Below are 21,191 nucleotides of genomic sequence, written 5' to 3' on the forward strand. Positions count from 1 at the left end.
TCTAGTGAAAAAAAATGAGTGGAACACATGAATATAAAATATATAAAAATATATATAAGGAAAAAGAGAAAATAAACTAGATGTAAACTTTTCCCTAACATTCCGAAACTTATTAGTTGCTTATAAATTGGTATGGTTGTGTAGTTTACAAATGTCTATGCACCATATTAATTAAAAGACTGTAAAACCTGACAGCAAATTGGCTAATGTTATTGAAGTTTTTGCTACAGTTGTCATTATGGGAGAAGTTATTTGTTAAATTACTAAAACACTTTCACAATATAATTGGCATCATGACACTAATACTATTAAGGATAGCATTTGATCAGCCTTTATTAAAATATGAGATCCTAGAGGCTAGAGGTTTAGCTCAGCGGCATAAGCGCCTGCCTTGCAAGCAGGCAGTCGTGAGTTAGATTCCCTGTACCGATGAGATCCTAATGATGGTCATTCTTTAAATGTTAATTAGTTTGAAACTTTGATTGGCCGGCAGACATTCTATCATTGTCATAAGTAAAATAATTCAGGTTTTTTAAAAAAAATCGAGAGGTGAGGGATTTTAGAGTTTTGAGGGCTTACCTCGTGGCATTGTAAAAGTAAGATAATGTAAAAGGAACCCTATTTTGTGGAATTAAATCAATACTAGAATACACATTTTGTACAGTTGCTCTACATTTTGTAGACTTAGGAAGAACACAAATTCAGCACAGTGGGAACATAGGAGTTAGACATCAAAGGAAAGTTGTTTCTAAGTAAATACTACAGTTAGTCTGTCATTGCAACATCCTTTTGGGTTACTATTTGTGGAACGTATCATTGTGTTTTAAAAGGAAACAAATCTTCAAGAATAAAGTAACTGCTTTGAATTGCTAGATTTTTTTCAAAGCAAAGTAAGTCACAGCATGCTTTACATTTTTATTTTTATTTTTTTGTCTTTGAGACAGTGTCTCACTATGCAGTCCAGGGTGGCCTTGAGCTCACTTTTCTGGCATAGGCTGGTCTCAAATTTGGCAGTGATCTTCCTCAGCCTCCTGAGTGCTAGGATTACAGGCTTACTTTCCACTTACTTTATAGTGGCTAATAACCTTGATTTTCACATTATAATACACTGATAGTCCTGAGTAGAGACAAATGCATGCTTTTAGGTTTATTACAATAAGTAACTAATAGAACTGAATTGCTAGGGAAATTCAGTCTGTACTGTTGTACACCTCAAAAAGTAAAGGATTAATTGATTCATATAACCAAAAACTGATACAAAATTGGCCTTAGGTTATAAATTGATCTCATGAGCCTCCACTTTGAATGAGGAGAGATAGGTGAGTGACCAAGTAAGGAGAATATAGGAAAAGCCCCAGAAATGCCCAACTTGTGCCATACATTCTGTCCTGTGTATTATTTTTGTATTCTTGAGGGATTTTTGTTGGTTTGAACTCAGGGCCTTGTACATGCTAAGCACACACTCTGTCACTGAGCTTTATCCCCAGCCCTAACACCTCCTGTCTTTGAATTCTTTATTTTTTCATTGGGTATTCAGTCCTTGATCATTTTTTTCTCATTAATGACTATTTAGATGCATCCTGTTCAAGATCAAAATCAAGGCAAATCTGTGGCTTGTGATTATAAACTGCCTTGGTCAAATACTTACCTGTTTAACCCAACTGAGAGTTGTCTAGACTTGATGAAGCCAGCATTTGCTTGGTTGACTAAGAAAGATCAGTGTTAGACCAGAAGGCAGGTTGCTACTAACGCTCCCGTAGATCACTGGCTATACGTATCTGCTGTGTATACCAGCAACCTTACTACAGGATGAGAGCAACTACAGCTCCTTTATCTCTGAGTTGCTAAGATCAAGTCTGTGGAAAATTGTGTTGATTATATTTTCTCCTAAATCTAGAGGAATGTGTTAGGGAGTGCTGCTAGTGGGAAGCTGACTTGAGCCTTTGTGGACCCTTGAGCAGCACCTGCTCCCTTCTAGAATGCACCTCTTCCAGTTGTGGCTGCTTTTTGTTTTTTTTGTTTTTTGGGATCAGGGACTTGCCAGGCAGGCACATACAACGCTGAGCTAAATCCCCAGCCTCTGTCAGTAGTGAGTGTTAAAACTGTCTCTAGTTGGGCTGGGGATTTAGCTCAGCGGCATAAGCGCCTACCTTGTAAGCAGGCAGTCGTGAGTTCGATCGCCATTACCAATAAAAAGGAAAAAGACAAACAAAACAAAACAAAACAAAACTAGTCATTGTCAATGTCCCCTGTAGAATAAAATTCCCAACTGAGAACAGTTGCGTTAACCAAACCCATTCATTCATTTTAGTTTTCCCTAAGATAAATGTCTTTTTCAGCATATTTGTCATTATTTTCTTTAGTATTTACTGTTTTTTTTTTTTTGAGACAGGGTATTGCTGTGCAGTCCAGGCTGGCCTTGAGCTCACTTTATAGCTCAGGCTGGTCTCGAACTCGCAACAGTTCTCCTGCCTCAGCCTCCCGAGTGCTGGGATTACAGGCGTGAGCCACCACACCCAGACTAAGTATTTACTTTTTTAGTATTATAAATTTATGTAATTGTTTGCACCTCGTGTTTTTCCTATATTCCCAGATGAATCTTCTGGGTAGAAAGTTCTTTTTTTAATTTGTATTTTAAAGGGACTAAAACCAAGCAAAATAAAACAAAGCCAATCAAAAGAAACCAGTAAAGTGACAGGACTTCAAAACAATATGAAATCAACAAGTTACCATAATGCCGCTTGTCTTCAGAATAGCTGCAGATGCCTTCAGACATAGTAAAAATCAAACAATAGAACCAATAAAAACAATGAATATAATAAAGGACTTCAAAACAAGCCAGTAATAAACCCAGAATCACTATCTTTGAAATAGTTGCTCATGCCATCAGATAGAAAACAAAACAATAAAGCCTAACCCAGCAAAACAATGAAAATGATACAGGACTTCAAGGTAATAGGGAGTTAATGGCTACCACCTTCAGGAGATCCTGCATAGATGCCACACTGCGCACCGTTATCTCTGAATAGATTATCAGACCACTGGCCCTAGAGTGCATTCAGTGAAACACCGTAAGTATCAAATTGCATTTCACCTGTAGCTATCATTGTAGCCTGTAATTCTCAGCAGGATGCAGCAGAGGGGACTGCATCCAACCTCAGGAGAAACACATTTCCTAGAATATCAACTTTGCTTAAAATGTTTATAGCACATTAACAAAATTTTATATTAAAACTGATAATTTAGAATAAAACATTCTCATGAAATTTTAAATGCCAAAATTGTGCTCTTAACAGAAACATCATTCTGGTATTCTTAAAACGACACACTCTTGAGACATTGACTTTGGTTATATATCTTATAAGTAATGTAAGATTTTTTTTCCTTCAGGAAATGATTAGTGTTAGCATTTATGGTCACTCATACTCCCTTTTATATCCTCTGTAAATTTTTCTTTTACTCTAGAGTTGAGTGTTGTGCTCACACAATTCTCAAATCCAAATTTTTGTGTATATAATTTAGATGATAACCTTTGAGTGTAATTTAAATTCCTTTTGGTATCTATTTTCTGCTCAGTAGATAAAGACCGTTTGTTTTTGGCTTAAGAACATGAAATTCACTGCAGTTAAATATCTAGTGGTTTAGTATGATCATTTTTTCTTGATTTTTCAAGAAGTCTTCCTTGTTTTTTGTGGCCCAGTCAATCCTGTCTTTGAACCCTAGCCACAATACATTGTATACCCTGTAACCATTTCAAGAACACAGATCTTAGATATTTACTTAGGGGCCTAATTTTCCTATTCCAAGAAAAAATTGTGTGATAGAAATTAGACTGGCTACTTTCTTCGGACCAAATAAAAACTTCCATGTTCTCATTTAATACAAATACAGGTAAGACCTATAAATCTTACCTTGCTGAAACCTGAAATCTACAGGCACATATTGGACTCCTTCATGTATGTAGGATCCTCGTTTCCCACCCTAAGGCACAATGCATTTGTGTCTTTCTGGGAGAAGAATGGGCATTTGACTAGAGATTTCTTGAGGGTGCCTCATGATGGAGTTTCAATTCCCAGTCCTATTCTCAGAAATTTCTGAAATACATTAAATCACAAGGTATTCATCAGGCAATACAGGACCTAGGTAACCAAGATACCCTAGATCCCTGTACAAACCAAGTGTGAATAAAAACAACCCAAGTTTTCTCTGGAGACTGTATTAGTCTGCTAAAGCAGTGGTTAGATAATGCTTCCAGGTGGCTTAAACAACAGAAAATCATCTCACAATTCTGGAAGCCAGAAGTCCAAACACAACGTTGACAGCGTTGGTTTCTGGTTGGTTCTCTTTGGCTTGTTGACAGTGGTTCTTAAGGTACAGCTTGTCCTTTGTGTATACTGTGTGTGGTGAGGGAAGACAGGAAGAACCCGGTCTCTATAAGCACAACAGCCTTGTGGGGTTGGAGTCTTTCTCACCATGACCTCATCTAACCTTAATTACCTCCCTAAAGGCCCTGTTTCCAAATACAGTCACACGAAGTTTTAGGGGTTCAACATACAAATCCTAGGGTAACACAGATCAGTTCATAGCAGACACACTTTCTAAAAGACACGGAGAGGTGGATACCAAGCAGAGTACACTTACCTGACTGAGCTGAGAAAGATGAGCGTTTTAAGAAGAGGGCAAGAATCTGCCTGGCAACAATGATCAAGAAAGTGTTTTGAGAAAGGAGCCACAAAAATGTGCATGAGCATTCTCATCAAGCTTAAAAACAAGCATGGCATAATAGCCCTATGTTTGGTCCTTGTCCCAAGTTCTAGGCTTTTAAAATCGTTGAAATTTCATGAGTGATGTCTTGCTGTTAGTGGGGAGTCCCTTACCACAATGGGTGATTTAGGGTGGGGTCCCCAATATCAGCAGGAACTGATAACTAGAAAGACCATATGATTAGAGAGTTGGAATTTTCCACCACGCTTGCCAGCCTCCAAGAAGGGAAGAGTGATAGTGGAAATGAAGCTCTCTCTGTTAAAAGCTGAGCAAACTGATGAACTGGGTTGGTGATTTGCTAGTGAGGTGATACACCTAGAGAGAGCGTGTATACAAACACACGTGTGTGTGCACCCACACAGATAACCTTGTTCTGTGCATCCTTTTGTCAAGTTCCTGAACTGTATCCGTTGGAATAAATTTAAGTATCTTCCTGTGTTCTGTGAACCATTCTAACAAATGGTTAATTTGAGGGTTATGGAAACTGCTGATTTATGTATGAAATTGGTCAGAAGCACACATAGTTTGCAGTTGGTACCGAAGTGGAGGCAGTTTTATGGCCATGCACTCTTGTGAGACTTGGGACTAACTCCAGGTAGATTGTTGCAGAGTTAATAGGATACCAAACTGGTATCAAAGAAATGGTTGGTGTGTGGAATGTCAGAAGGGTTGATGAGTAGAGAAACAGTATTCCTTTTTTCATTTCTCAGGATTTTTTTTGCCACTTTGAAAGAGTAAAATGACTCAAAACAGAAGAAAGTGTTATGCACTTTGAAGATCACGACAAAGTTATTACTCTTCAACATAGGATTGCATTGTCATCCTGTACAAATATACTAGATGTAGAAAAAAGAAAATAGAATGTTGACATAGAAACCAACACAGAAATGACAGTTGATAGAACTATCAAAGACTTTAAAATGTTATAAAATTACCCAAATATTAAAACCATGAAGGCAGTGGTGAGAGAAAAATTTAAAAAATTCTAGCCAAGAAAAATACAATATTTTATATGAATAATTCACTAGGGCATGCATATTGAGAATAATATTATATATTAAAAATTATATATTACATATTAAGATTACATATTAAGATCAGTGAATTTAAAACAAAAGAAACTGCAAATGGGAGAAAAGTCTGAAGAGTCAATAATATCATCAGTGACCTGTGAGATGCCATTATAACACATAATTTGCAAGAATAAAAGTACATATATATGTTTTATATAGAGCTGGGAATGGAGGTGTTTATCTGTAATTTCAGCACTTGAGAGGCTGAGGCAGGAGGATTGTTGTAAATTCTAGTCCAGCCTGGACTTCAAAGTGAGCCTGAACTGTATAGCAAGACCCTGTCTAAAAAAAAAAAAAAAAAAAAAAAATATATATATATATATATATATATATATATATATATATATATATAATTTACAAGTAGAATCTCAGAGTAGGAGATAGTATGGAAAGTATTTGAAAACAGTGACAAAAATTGTTTTCAAATCAAACTACATCGAAAATCTATCTTATCCAGTAAAGAATAAAAAAAAAAATCTTAACACAAACACCAATCAGTGGTACTTGGGTAAATGAATTGAACAGACACTTCTAAAAAGTACAAATGGCCAATAAGCACAGGGAAAAATGTTCAACATCTTTAGTCATCAGGGTAATGCAAATCAAAACTACGCTGAGATTGCATCTCACGTGAGTCAGACTGTGTTTATTAAGAATACAGAAAGCAACTGGGTGTGGTGGTGCACTCCTGTAATCCCAGCACTCGGGAGGCTGAGGCAGGCGGATTGTGGCAAGTTCAAGACCAGTCTGGGCTACAAAGTGAGCCCAAGGCCAACCTGAACTGCATAGTGAGACCCTGTCTCAAACAAACAAACAAAAAAGAATACAGAAAACATTAAATGCTGGCAAGGATGCAGGGAAAAGGAGCTGTTCTATATTGCTGGTGGGATGTGAATTAGTATAGTCACTGTGGAGATCAGTATGGAGGTTCCACAGAGAACTAAAAATAGAGCGCCCATGATCTAGCTACACCACTCCTTGATATATTCCCAAAAGAATTAATGTCAGCATCCTGTAGAGCAGTGATGGCAAACCTTATGGGGCTTTCAATGATACCAAACAGAGCACTGTGGCACGTGTGCCGTGCTACTGCTATAGAGATACAGCATACCAATATTTCTTGCAGCACAATCCACAGTAGGCAAGATATTAAACAGCCTAGGTGCCTGTCGACAGATGAGTGGATAAAGAAAATGTAATTATGTATATGCACAGTGCAGTATTGTTTAACCATAAAGAACAAAATTTGCAGGGAGAGGATAAAAATAGAGACCACCATGTTAAATGAAATAAGCCAGACTCGGAAGTCAAGTGTCATGTGCTTTCTCTCATATGTGGAATGTAAAGGATATGTTAATTTTAAGAAGCAACGACAGCCAAGTAGAAGGGAGACTGTTAGGTGAGAGGAAGGACATGGGGAAAGGGAAGAAAATGTTGGTTATGGAGGGGGAAATCCAAAGTACTTGACAATGTGTGTGCGAATATAAAACAAAACTCAATATCCTCTGTAACTCATATGCACTAACAACACTTTTTAAAACTATGGAATTCTAAGATTAGAAATATGTTTGGAATATTCAAAACTTTTCTCAAATTCAGGCATGATGGTACAGGCCTATAATCCCAGCACTCAGGAGGCCAAAGCAGGGTAGTCACTGCAAATCAAGTCCAGACTGGGCTGCTTAATGAGTTCAAGGCCAGCCTGAACTACATAGTAAGACCCAGTCTCAAAAAACTAAAAAAAAAAAAAATTAGATAAAATTTACATGCCATGCAACTCATTTAAGTATCTAATTGATTTATTTTTAATTGATAAACTTATACTTAGTCAAAAAGTATGAGAAGATGATCAACAGTAGATTTGCAGGCATGAAAGACATCACATTCAAACTCGGAAGAAGCAGGGTAAAAGTATATGTTTAGAAAAAGAGAAAAGTTTTGCATCATTTCTGACTCTTAAGAGCCAGTTAATATACACAGTCCATCAAAAAAAAATGTATACACACTTCAGGAAAAGAAAACCTTTTAAAAATGTTTTAATACTAAATTTATTGAGACATGAAATTAATACAAATAATCTTTGGCCTCTACAATTACAGGAGATACTCAGACTGGTGACTTTCAGATATTTATTAGTACAGCCAGCTGCGGCTTGGATAGCCTTGGTCATTGAGATTGTTGCACATGCAATTTCTTCTCTAAGGTCCAGCAACATAGTGGGTTTTCTGCGAAATATGACATCGTCTAGGGTCCCCCATATGAGAATAACATCATCATACTATTTTCTTTTTCCTGAAGTGTGTATACATTTTTTGGCAGACTGTATTTTTAAAACTGATAATGCTAAGTATCTATTATTGTGGCATTTAGATTTTATTGGATTATTTGAGAAAGTAATGTTTTATTTCAAAATGTCAAGACTTACATTGGAAATTACATTTTTTCACAACTGCTTAAACCTAAGATGAGTCATACATGCCAATTGAAAAATGCACAAGTGGGAACAAATGTGCAGGTCTTTCTTAAAGGGAAACGCTGGGATGGATTGCTTTGTGAAGGATGAGGGCCATTACTAGAATTTTTTCAGTTGTTCATATTGATATACGTTTAGAATGTTTATTTGACTCATGCCTTTGTTTTCCCAGGCTATCGTAATAAGAAATGCAGTGAAGCAGAAATTGATCCACACTTTACAATTTCATCTGTTTAAAGATTGCTAAACACTACCCAAAACAAAAATGTGTTTATAGAAACTATATGGATAGATTTGTGTAGCACTTTGTATTTATTCTTTATTGGTAAAAGGGAAACAAATGTACTTGCATGAAACAAAGTTACTTCTACTGTTAACACTTACAGCCTTTTTTTTTTTTTTTTGTGGTGCTAGTATTCAAACTCAGGATCTCGCCTTCCTGCCTCAGCCTCTTGTATAACTGGAATTACAAGCATGAGCCACCATGTGTGGCTTAAGTGGTTCTATTCTAATGTCACCTTTTACTTCCTATTAATCCTTTCAACTAATTACATAATTCTATCATTCATCTGTGTTTCTATTACTCCTCAGAAAAGAGATGTTTTAGCTACTTTTCTTGTTGCTGAAATACCCAACACCTAAAGTTAAAGAAGGAAAAATTTATTTGGCTCACAATGTGTAAAATGTTCCAGTCTCTAATCAGCTGGCTCCAAGGCAAAGTGGTTTGGCAAGGGCCGTCAAAAAAGAGAACAGTTAATGGTACTCACAAGATAGCAAAAGCAACTGGGGAAGAGAGACAAGACTCTCTCTTATATTGTAATCAGGCTACCCACCCTAGGGCAGGTACAGCACTCACACCCTTAGTCCTAGCCAGAACTGCGCCAAACCAATTAGTGGACTGATTTAGTAATCACATGTCCTTAATCCCAGCATCGCATACTAGATTCAGCCACCTTTGAAAAAGCCCCATCTAAGACTGCATGAAGCTTTAGGGGACATCTAGACACAAGCCATACCAAGAGGTAAGTTTATTCCCTGGCCTGTTGAAAAAAAGACCTGGCAGGTGGCAGGTCTCTGTAATGATCACAGTGGTTCCCACCCCTTGGCACAGTGTGCTGCAGGCAGGACTGCACTAAATTCTCTAGTGGTCATTGGAACCTAGAAGACCTGATTGTGCTGGCAGTCTGATCTCCACTTTTGGCTTTCATAACTCACAAGTGTTTATTCCATTATCTATGATAGTTTATTATAGCAGCCCAAACTGAGTAAGATACTATACTCATGAGAAGTTGATTTCTTTTTGTTGTTGTTATGTGTTTGTTTATTTTTTGAGATGGGGTCTTGTTATGTAGTCCAGAGGTCCTTTAATTCACTACATAACCCAGGCTAGCCTCAAACTCACAGTGCTTCTCCTGGCTTAGCCGCCCAAGTGCTGGGATTACAGGCACCATACCTGACTCTACAGAATTTTGTCAGGATAGAATTTTTAAGAAGATATGAGTATATTTTGTATTAAAAGAAGTTTCCTTGTTCTTTGGATAGGAAAAAAGAAATTCTAAATTCAACCTCAGTTAGCTTGACTCCCTACTCTACTTTTGAAAAGTCAGCAAAACCTCTGCTGATATAGAGTGGTATCCAGCATCCTTTGTATGCTTGCTTGCTTCTGGCTAGTTATATAAAAACAACAACTAAGAAGAAGAATTTCAGATATTAAAAATATAGAAAGGCTATTTAATAAAGGTCCACAAACTTATCCCCTGCTTAGGAACTAGTCATAGCACCCTCTCTCCACCTTACACACCTCCACTGCTAAGTGCCAGCCCAAAAATTGATGTAAGCACTCTGCTGCATTTGTGTGTGTGTGTGCTTTTCCCTTTTTATCTACCAGAGTGATCTGTAGGAACATGTACATATTTCACAACTTCATAGAAATAGAATGCTATTGAATGTATATTTTTTTTTTGCTTTTTTCAAAGTGAAGATTTTTTTCAGTTGTTCATATTGATATACGTAATTCTAGTTCATACATTTTCATTGTTAGATCCCAGTATGATTTTTGTCCTCTGTTGATGGACAATTTGTTGTTTTGCTTTTACAAATGTTGAGCATGACCACTCATCCCGGTAATCCCAGCACATGGGAGGTTGAGGCAGGAAAATCACTACAAATTTAAGGCCAGCCTGGATTACACAATGAATTCAAGGGCAGCTCCGACTACATAGGGAGACCCTGTCTCAAAAAACAAAAAGTGACAAAAAGTGCTTTGCATGTGCTAAATTTGTATTGAAGGAATGCGCATCTTGGTAACTTGTCTACAAGGCAAACATGTTACCCTTTCGTATCACTTCTTTAGCATTCATCATCCAACCATTGTTCAGCATTGGTGCACAGAACAGATAGAATCCTAGACAGTGCCCTGTTCAGGGCTGTCATTCCCCTGCAGTTCCCAGGTCCCATGCATTGGCTCTCCATTGTCGAACCTCTCTCTCTTGGGATTAAGCCAGGTCCTTTCCCTCCACTCTCAATGCCTGGTTGCCTGTGATTTTTGTCCTTTCACTCCATCTTCTTGGAGATCACCATGGCCTTCATAAGTGCGTGGTCAAAGATGGGGTTTTGCCTGGGTTGTCTCTGGCACTTTCTTACTAAACAGGGTGGTGTGAGCAGCTCCTCCAGGGTGAATATATATATTCACCATCTGAGCATTTGTGACCTGATGGTCATTTGAGTCACTTGTGGCTCTTGTGTTCAGTCAGCACACTCAAAGGTCACATTATTTTGGGGAGGAAATTCTGTGATTATCCAGAAACTGTTCCTTTGATTTGTTGGGCGCCCTCTCACCTTCCTCCCGCCACCCCCACATGACACCTAATTCCCTGGCTAGGACCAGTGCTGTCTTTTTGATTTTCCCTGTACTTCTTTGTTTTAGTCTCTTTTAGTGTCTCTTTTGCCTGCCTGAAGTAGCTAAGGAGGAGGAGGCTTTGTTCCTCTTCGGCAGGAGAAGGAGGAATGCATTGGGGCAAGTGATGGTTTCTTTCATTTTGCAGCTCTACGGTGTGATAGGCGCTGTGGTGGCAACTTGCGGAAGATTTCTTGCCATTCTTCACGTGGCTGTTGTGGGGGCTAAGGCCATCAGCGTGACTTTGTGGCTTCCTTCACTTCTTTCGCCTTCTGGCTTTCCTGATGGCCAGCAGGGGCTTTTACTTGCCCAGCTCTTCCAGGGGCCAGGTCAGCCAGCATCTGCTCCCTCTCAACTCTCTCTTCTCCAATAGACACCAATACTTTGCTGATTTGCTCATTTCCTAGTGAGCGACTAGTTACTTTTCCAACCAAGAAGTCAAGTCAGTAATGACTCAGGATGTGTTCTAAGTTTATAAAATAGTGTATTTCTTGATACTTCCTTGTAATTTGGAACACTAAAAAACAAAACAAAAAAAACCCCAAACAAACATCAAAAACCTTTCCAATCTGTACCGCCACCCCCAACACACACAAAAAGGGAAACCAACCCTTGGTAATGGAGGCATCACTACTCTTTTTTAAATGTTTTCATTTACTATATCTGTAATTGTTGTAAGTTTATCTTCCTCTATACCAGAATTCTGACAGAGGGCAATTAGTTTTAGACTAAGTGAAGAAAGGTAGGAAGGCTGCTTTAATTTTTCCCAAATCTGACTTGAGGGAAAATTCATGCATCCTTCTAGCTTATGAAACAGGCGTCGGATCTTTATTAAACTGGCCAGCAGCAGAAGGTCCTCTCCACTCAGGTACCACAGGACCGGGATCTTCTCGTGGGTCAGCTGCACCTCAAAGAGGAAGGGAAGGGAAGCTCAGAGTCAGCGCTGGGGAGTGGCACGCGTATATAACACGGCTGAACTGCTTCTATTTCCTCTACCTCTTCCCTTCTCCCTCTCTCCATCTCATGGTTTGCAAAAGAGCTAGCTCCATGTTTCCTATTATTTGTCTTTTGTTTTGCTCTTTAAATCATTTGCACTTTGGGTTTTTCATATGAGAGAAACTGCAATATGTAACCTTGTGTGTCTGATTTATTTCACTTAACATTATGGCCTCAGGGTATATCAACTTTCCTGTAAACGACTCAAATTCATCTTTATTGCAGAGTAGAACTCTACAATGGATAAATAGCACATTTTCATTACCCACTCGTTTTTTTTTTTTTTTAAGAGACATAAGAAGGATTTACTAGAGGTAGATATAGGGGCTTAGGGGTTTAGCTCAGCAGCACAAGTGCCTGCTTGGCAAGCGCCAGGTTCTAAGTTTGGGATCCCTGCTACCAAAAAAATGAGAAGAGGTAGATATAGCATGCACTGAAGAGCTGAGTGAGGGTACTCAGAGAAATGAAGCACCTACATTCTGTTTTTGAGAGACTTCCAAGAATTAGCTATTATGAATTGTGCTGCTATAAACATGGATATGAATATATCACTGTGATATGTCTTTAACTCTTTGAAATAAATACTAATAAAAACTAAAAATTAAAAAAAAACTGTGAGGCGGGAGAAAGGTAAACAGGAAGATAGGGAGACAAAAAAAGAGTATAGGTGCTGGGGATTTAGCTCAGCGGCATAAGCGCCTGCCTTGCAAGCAGGCAGTTATGAGTTTGATCCCTGGTACCAGTAAAAAGGAAAAAGACAAAAAAAAAAAAAAAAAAAAAAAAAAAAAAAAAAAAAAGAGTATAGCATATGTATTTACCAAAAGGAGATTATACTATAAACTTCTAACCTAGAAAAAAGACTCAGTTTTGTCTGATGCCTAAACACCTGCTGATAGTAGGTAGACTGACTGAAAGTAGCGAGGATTAGTGCTTAGCAAATTGTAGGTTCTCACTTTGTGTTGTCTGACTCCTTTTTGTTTGATATCCATTGGATATTCTGCCTGTGTGGAATACTGAGGTCATATTTCCACATGCTTAAAAATACAGGCTTCTAGAAAATGAATATACCAGTGAAGTTTGCAAGAAACTCTTCCTTTAAAAATCGATCAAATGAAGGTCCTCAGAGGCAAGGGAACTTCTTTTTTTTTAATTTTATTTAAAAGGAAAAAGAGAAAAAACAAAACAAAACAAGTGTAAGGGTACAAGTAATACAAAACTACAAAAAAAAAAAAAAAAACAAACCAGTAAGAAATCACCGGTTAATAGATGACATATTATCATCTTAGAGATAGTTGCTCAAATCACAGTATCAAAGCATACAAAGTGGACACTCAGACAGTGAGACTGCAAACAGTTGTGTTCAATGATCCAACCAAAAACATTAATATGGTCAGCTATTTAATACCCCTAAACACTGTTGCTGTTGTACCATTTAGAACTCTTTTTTTTCCCTCTCTTTTTTACAACAAAATTTACACATTTTGGGTTTTATTACTCCTTAGTTCTTATTACTTTTGGGGGGGGAGAGAATAAAGTCAAATATGGCAAAACAAAGCTGTCAGTCAAACCAAGGATAGACATAGCAAATGATGTAAAACAGAGTACAAGGTTATCAACAATGGTTATCAACAATGTCTCTTGTTTCCTTAAAAAGAATTGTCTATCTCATTATATATTATAAAGTTGAACAAAACAGTAGAGAACAAGACCAATAAAACTTAAGCATTGTAAACATTACAGGACTTCCAAAGGAGACAATAGTCAAACCAGAATGGGCATCTTAGTGAATCTTATTGCCTTCAAAGTAGTTGCCTATATCCTCAAACTTGATACTATCATACAGAATGGAACAGAGTCTAATCAGTCAAAACAAGATAGTGGGAGTATTACAGGACTTCAAAACAAGTTAATAGGAAATCAAAAAAGTTACTATTATATACCCTGCTAATTTTTTTAAAATTTTTCCTCTTAATTAAAAAAAACATAAAAAATAACTAAATAATTTTTTAATGAATAAGGCAGAGATTGAGATAAAACAGGACATAACAATATAACAATACAGGTGAAAGCATGACTGTTTCAGCAACCTAGTGGTTCACCACCAAATAACCCGACTTAATAGTAGTTACCATAGTGTCTGTCTTTTTCCTTGAAATATTTGAATAAAACTTCATATACTATAGCTTCAAGTTATTTCCATATCAAGAAGCCCAGAATAAAGCCTTTCCGATTAATAAGTGAAAACTTTATAAGGCTTCAAGGCCACATAATGGGGAATCATGATTACCACATATTTTTATATATTTGAATCATTACTTACATTAGGGAAACTATTCGGTATTCATACATGTGAGATTGATTTATTTCACTTATGAGTATGGTCTCAAGCTGCGCCCATTTATTGATAAATATCTCAATGTGATCCTTCTTTATAGCTGAATAATACTCCATTGTATAGAAATACCACAACTTTTTTATCCATTCCTCAGTTGATGGACACTTGGGTTGTTTCCAAGATCTGGCGATTACAAATTGTGCTGCTATAAACATAGGTGCACATATATCACTGTGGTATGATGCTTTCAGTTCTTCTGGGAATATGCCTAGAAGTGGAATAGCTGGAATAAATGGGACTTCCAATCCCAGCTTTTTGAGAAATCTCCAGACTGACCTCCACAAAGGCTGCACCAGTCTACACTCCCACCAACAGTGTAGGAGAATTCCTTTTTCCCCACAGCCTCTCCAGCATTTGTTGTTGTTGGTTTTCTTGATCCTGGCCATTCTTTCAGGAGTGAGATGGTATCTCAGTGTGATTTTAATTTGCATTTCTCTAATGATTAATGATGATGAACATTTTTTCCTGTATTTATTTGACATTTGCATTTCTTCATCTGAGAAGTGCGTATTCATCTCAGATGCCCATTTTTGGATTGGATCTTTGAATTTTGGGGATCTGAGTTTTTTAATTCTTTATATGTTTTAGACAAGAGTCCCTTGTCTGAGAGAGTTCACTAAAATCTTTTCCCAGTTTGTGGGTTTTCTTTTTACCATGCTGGAGATTTGTTTTGACATGCAGAAACTTTTTAATAAGAAGTGGTCCCAGCTATTGATTCTGGGAAGTATTTCCCGTGCGGTTTGAGTCCTGTTCATGAATTCTCTACCTACTCCTATGTCTTCAAGGTTTCTACCCAATTTGTCTTTCAATAGATTTAGTGTTTCTGTTTTAATATTCAGATCTTTGACCCATTTAGATTTTAATTTAGTACACGGTGATAGACATGGGTCTAGCTTTAGTTTTCAGCAAATGGAGAGCCAGTTTTTCCAGCACCATTTATTAAAGAGACTGTCGTTCTTCCAGTGAACCTGCTTGGCTCCTTTATCAAAGATAAAGTGGTTGAGTGTGTTTGTAGTTGTGGTTGTATCTTCTAATCTATTCCATTGATCTTTGGCTCTGTTTTGATTCCAATACCATGTTGATTTTACTACTGTTGCTTTGTAGTGTAACTTCAAGTCAGGGATTGTGATGCCTCCTGCTTTGTCTTTGCTGCTTAGAATTGCCTTTGCTATTCTAGGTCTCTTCTGGTTCCAGATGAAATTTAGGAGTGATTTCTCTAGATCTATAAGGTATGTTGCTGGTATTTTTATTGGGATTGCATTGAATCTATATAACAGTTTTGGGAGAATGGCCATTTTCACAATGTTTGTTCTTCCTATCTATGAGGAAACGGGATGTCTTTCCATTTTCTGAGATCATCTTCAATTTCTTTTTTCAGTGTATTATAATTTTTACTGTATAGGTTTTTCACTTCTTTCATAAGAGTAATTCCTAAATATTTCATTTTTTTGCTTGTAGTGTGAAGAGTGTGGTTCCTCTTATTTCCCTCTCCATGATTTTGTTGTTAGTGTATAGGAATGCTATTGATTTCTGAGTATTGATTTTGTATCCAGCTACATTACTGAATTTATAAGTGTCTTTCAATGGAGTTTAGGGTGTCTTCTATATAGAGTATCATGTCATCTGCAAGCAATGGTAATTTAACTTCTTTTCCTATCTTTACCCCTTTTATTTCTCTCTCTTTTCTAATTGCTCTGGCTAGTACTTCCAGTACTATATTAAATAGGAGTGGTGATAAAGGACATCTGTGTCTTGTGCCTGATTTTAAAGTAAAGGTTTTCAATTTTTGGCCATTTAGTATGATGCTGGCTGCAGATTTGTCATAAATGGCCTTTATTATATTTGACGTAAAGACCATCTATTCCAATTTTCTATAAAGTTCTTATCATGAATGAATGTTGGGCCTTATCGAAGGCTTTTTCTGCATCTATAGAAATGATCATGTGATTCTTACTTTTGGCTTTATTGATATGGCGATTACATTTATTGATTTATGTATGTTGAACCATCCCTGCATTCCTGGGATGAATCCCACTTGTTCATGGTGTATAATCTTCTTGATGAATGCTGCATCCTATTTGCCAATATTTTATTGAGGATTTTTGCATCTGTGTTCATTAGGGAGATCAGTCTATACTTCTCTTTTTTAGTTGGGTCTTTCTCAGGTTTTGGTACTAGAGTAATATTTGCTTCCAGGAATGTCTTAGGAAGGATTGCTTTCCTTTCAATTTCATTGAATAGCTTAAGGAGTGTAGGCATTAGGTCTTCTTTGTATTTCTTGTAGAATTCTGCAGTGAATCCATCTGGGCCTGGGCTCTTCTTGGTGGGTAAGGACTTAATTACATTTTCAATTTCACTAACAGAGATTGGGTTATTCAACAGTTTTACATCCTCATGATCTAGCTTTGGTACTTCATATGTTTCTAAGAATCTGTCTATTTCTTCTGTGTTATCAAACTTTTGAGAGTAGAGGTTTTCGAAATAGATGTTGATGATCTTCTGTATTTCTATTGGGTCTGTAGTGATTTCACCGTTTTCATTTCTTTTTTTTTTTTTTTTTTTTAAAGAAAAGGAAATGAAAAAAAAATACATGGAGATAAAAAAAAAGGGTAGAAATAATACTAAATTACAGACAAACAAAAGGTAAGAAATTGCCGGTTGATAAGTTACAAATTGTCATCTTCGAAATGGCTGTTCAGGTTATAGAATTAAAGTATTTAGAATGACATTCAAAAAAGTGACCCTACAAACCATTCTGCTCTATGATCGAACAAAAGCTCCGTAATATGATTACCAGTCCCACCTATTTGTTTTGCATCTCAAAGAGGGTAAGGTTAACCATATCAAAACAGAATAGAACATTTAAAAAAAAATAAAAAACAATTTAAAGCAATACAGATTTCAAAGCAAGTCCACTGGAGATCTACCTTATCTAACTGTCTCTAGCTTCTTACAAATAGTTGTCCCTAACTTCACCCACTTTATATACTTATTGCATATTATAGAACTAATCAAATCATTACAGGATGATGGAGTCTTTTTAGGTCCTCAAGTTCCAAATTAGGGAAGACAATAGCAACTACCATCGCATCTCTCATTCTCTTTGTGATAACCGTCCCCATCTCTGCATATGCTGAAGTTGAGCTGAAGAAACCAGTCCAATGTCATTCTAATCAGCAAGCAGTAGATTGCTAGAATTTATATTATAATGCTACAAAATAAGCCTCGGGTTTTTCAGGTCTCTTCCTCAGAGTATTTGTTCCTATCCTCTCTGTATTATAGGGAAAACCAAGTCATAACAAGACAGCGAAACAATTTCCTAGAAAAACATGCAATGGATAAGACTTATAAAACTATAATATAAATGATCTTCCGTAGCTACTATGTTTTCTCTTGTTATTTTCAATAGATTTGTCCACAACACTGGCTTATTATAGTTAAACATACTATCACCTATTTTTATAAAAACTTATCTTTGACTGCATTGTAGTATTTGAGAGCTGTTACTGATTCATACCAGTATGGATATCCTTTACATCTTGTCATGCTCAGAGTAGTTTCCTCTACTTTTAGGGTTGATTCTAACACGCATACCGATTTCAAATAGGATCAGTCAAGGCCAACCAATAGTCTTATGATTCAGATACAATTAAGATCAGTCATAGTAAGACAATGTAAGTAATACAGGATTTCAGCCTAAGTCAATAGGAAAGTAAGGATAGTTACCATGGTATAACCTGCTATTTTTGGTTCTAGAGGTCTGTGTCCTCAAATCTGACATGAGTGGACAGACCAGAACAAATTTAATTCAATCTAAATATGGCACTAGGACTACTGTGTCTTTTAAATCGTTATACACCATTAGCAATGACCTCTGCTTTTTTTTTGTCTTTTTCATTTTTATCGGTACCAGGGATCGAACTCACGACCACCTGCTTGCAAGTTGCAAGGCAGGCGCTTATGCCACTGAGCTAAATCCCCAGCCCCTGCTTTTTTTTTTTTAAATATAGTTTCAGAGCTGTCTCTACTAAAGACTAGCTTACCGTCTCTGCCTCATGTCTGCTACTCCACTTTTCTGCTATAATTTGTCCACCTTATTCCCTCATTCCATTGTCTGCCCCGTTCACTGAGGCCTCTCTGCCACTGTAGCTGTAATCCTGATATCTCTTCCTCTCTTTCTCTGTAATGTCCTTCAGCGCTCTCTGTAGGGTTGGATTGGCGGCCACGAACTCCCACAGTTCCTCCTTGTCTTGAAAGTATCTTATTTCTTCATTAATTTTTAGAGAGAGTTTTGACGGATATATGAACTTTGGTTGCATATTTTTTTCCTTCAGGACTTGGAATATTTCTCCCCACTCCCTCCTTGACTTAAGAGTTTGTGTTGATAAGTCTGCTGTTATTTTGATAGATTTCCCATTATAGGTAACCTGCATCTTTTCTCTGGCTGCTTTTAATATTCTGTTTTTTTGGTGGATTTCTGGGATCTCGATTATTATATGCCTAGGCGTAGATCTGTTTTGGTTGTAGGTAGCTGGCGTTCTGTATGCTTCTTTTATCTGGATATCATTTCTTTTTGCTATACGTGGGAAATTTTGCTTTAATATATCTGTGAATATTTTTTGTATTTGATTTTTGGATGTTCCTGCTTCCTCACTCACATTCTTTATTCTTAGGTTATGTATCTTTTTATCATCTTCCAGTTTTAGAATTGCTTCTTTCTGGTTCCTTGTTATTTTTAAGAGGCTTTTTCTTTCACGTTCATAAGCCCTAAATCTCTCTTCAAGTTTCAGAAGGTTGTCTTTAGTTTCTGTCAAGGCATTTTGCCAATATTCAATGGAGTTTTTAGTTTCCTGATATTCTCTTTGGATCTGTTTCATGTATTCTAAGTTATGCTTAAATTCTTCTTCAGATGTTTCTCTTTCTTTTCTGATTTCCTCAGTTCTTCCATCTGTGTTCTCTTGGGCGGGGCTTGTCATTTCTTTAATTAATCTCTTTATATCTTGCCTCACTTGGATCAGGAGTACATCTTTAAATTCCTCTATGAGATCATGTAAGTACTTTTTAATTTCGGCTGATGCTGTGTCGAGTAGAGGATGGTTACTGTGTTTGTTCTCTTCAGTGTTTAGTTCTCTTGGGTTTATTTTCTCCTGTTGAACAGCTGGAGATTTTTTTTAAATTTTTATCTCTTGTCATGTTTCTGGTTTCTTTCAGACTGTCCTGGAGTTCTCTGGCCCTCTCTGAATTGCTTAGGGCCTTTCAGAAGCGTGCTGGCTTGAGTTTTTGCTGTCCTCCCCAATTTGCTGTTATCTGGGGTAGGCTGGGATGCAGGGGCGGTACAGTCTAGTCTCTAGCCTCTGTGTCAGTTAGTTCATAAATTAGGCTGTACTTTCTGGTTGTCACTGAGTTGTGACTATTTTGTATCCGCTTATTGAGCCCCAAGCAGAGGCTTGGTTTAGCCCCAGTAGCTCCTGCCAGTTCTCTTTGAATCAGAAGCAGCTGAGTAATGTCACTATGGCACAGGATTCTGCCCAAGTCCCAGCCGTTCTCTTCCAAACCTCTCTGTGACAGGAGCACCAGAATAGCAGATCTGCCCAAAACTAAGATGGCTCCCACTAAGTTCTCTGTGTGGAGCTGAAGCCAGCAAGTAATCAGGCTCTGCCAGGACTCAAGATGTCTTCCACCAGCCCTCCCTACAAGGGGACCTGGTGATGTCACCAAGCTGCGGTTTCTGCCGCCAGGCTAATATGTCTGCACCAGACTCTGTGTTATTGATTTCCCCATGGTGGCGGGCCAGCTGTTCTCTGGCCAAACCCAGCAGCCGCGGGGTTCTCTGTACTCACCAGAGTCCGGTGCAAGTCCTCGTTCTGGGACCGCCGCACACCAAGCTGTCCACTTTTCCCGCACTCCCGGCACAGCGCTGACCGGTCAGATATCTGTGCACCGTTTAGATTTGAAATGCCAGAGCTTTGTACATCCGCTCTGGTGCAGCGGTGCAGAACTGGCTGCTACTTGGAGTCTCGGTTCGGGTCTCAGTTTCCCGCAGTCCCCAAAAGCAACTCAGCTTTTCGTGCTGGGTCCACGAGTCTGTTTGTTGATTTAAGGGCGCGGGATTTGCAGCCTCCCGTTATCGGCGTTGAAGGTCTCAGCACGACTTTAAATCCTCCAGCTGTACTGTCTTGGTTAATAAGAATCGCTATCGATTTGTCTGGCCCTCTCCATGCTGTCTTTTTTTAGCTTCGAGTTTGAATTCTCTGGAGAGACTCTTCGCTCGATCCCCTAGCCCGCCGCCATTTTCAGAATCCCCGTTTTCATTTCTTATTGCATGAATTTGAGCTTTTTTTTCCCTTTTTAAAATAAGGTTGGCTAGGGGCTTATCGATTTTATTTATTCTTTCAAAGAACCATCTCTTTGATTCATTGATTCTTTGGATTGTTTTCTTAGTCTCTATTGCATTGATTTCTGCTCTGATTTTTATAATTTCCTCTCTTCTTTTGGCTTTGGGCTTGACTTGCTCTTCTTTTTCTAGCTGTTTGAGGTATAGCATCAAGTTATTTATTTGTATTCGTTCTGTTTTCCTGATGTAGGAACTCAGTG

General features: G+C 37.7%; 1 protein-coding gene across 3 annotated transcripts in view; it reads right to left on the minus strand.

Annotated features, from left to right (window-relative positions):
- Window positions 1–10,572: 10,572 nt before the first annotated feature.
- Window positions 10,573–21,191, minus strand: part of Erich6 (glutamate rich 6) — a 44,359-nt gene continuing 33,740 nt past the window's right edge. For 2 of the 3 annotated variants that reach the window (XM_023560073.2, XM_013159981.3), the window contains one exon: window positions 10,573–12,113. In XM_023560073.2, the coding sequence (XP_023415841.2) occupies window positions 11,847–12,113 (267 nt within the window). In that variant the 3' untranslated portion in view covers window positions 10,573–11,846. The remainder of the gene's footprint in view (window positions 12,114–21,191) is intronic. The other variant, XM_003476556.5, reaches the window with a different exon arrangement.

This window comes from Cavia porcellus, unplaced genomic scaffold, assembly GCF_034190915.1.
Source record: "Cavia porcellus strain 051 isolate PalLab524CR breed Dunkin Hartley unplaced genomic scaffold, mCavPor4.1 scaffold_5, whole genome shotgun sequence".
In the NCBI taxonomy this organism is placed as follows: domain Eukaryota; kingdom Metazoa; phylum Chordata; class Mammalia; order Rodentia; family Caviidae; genus Cavia; species Cavia porcellus.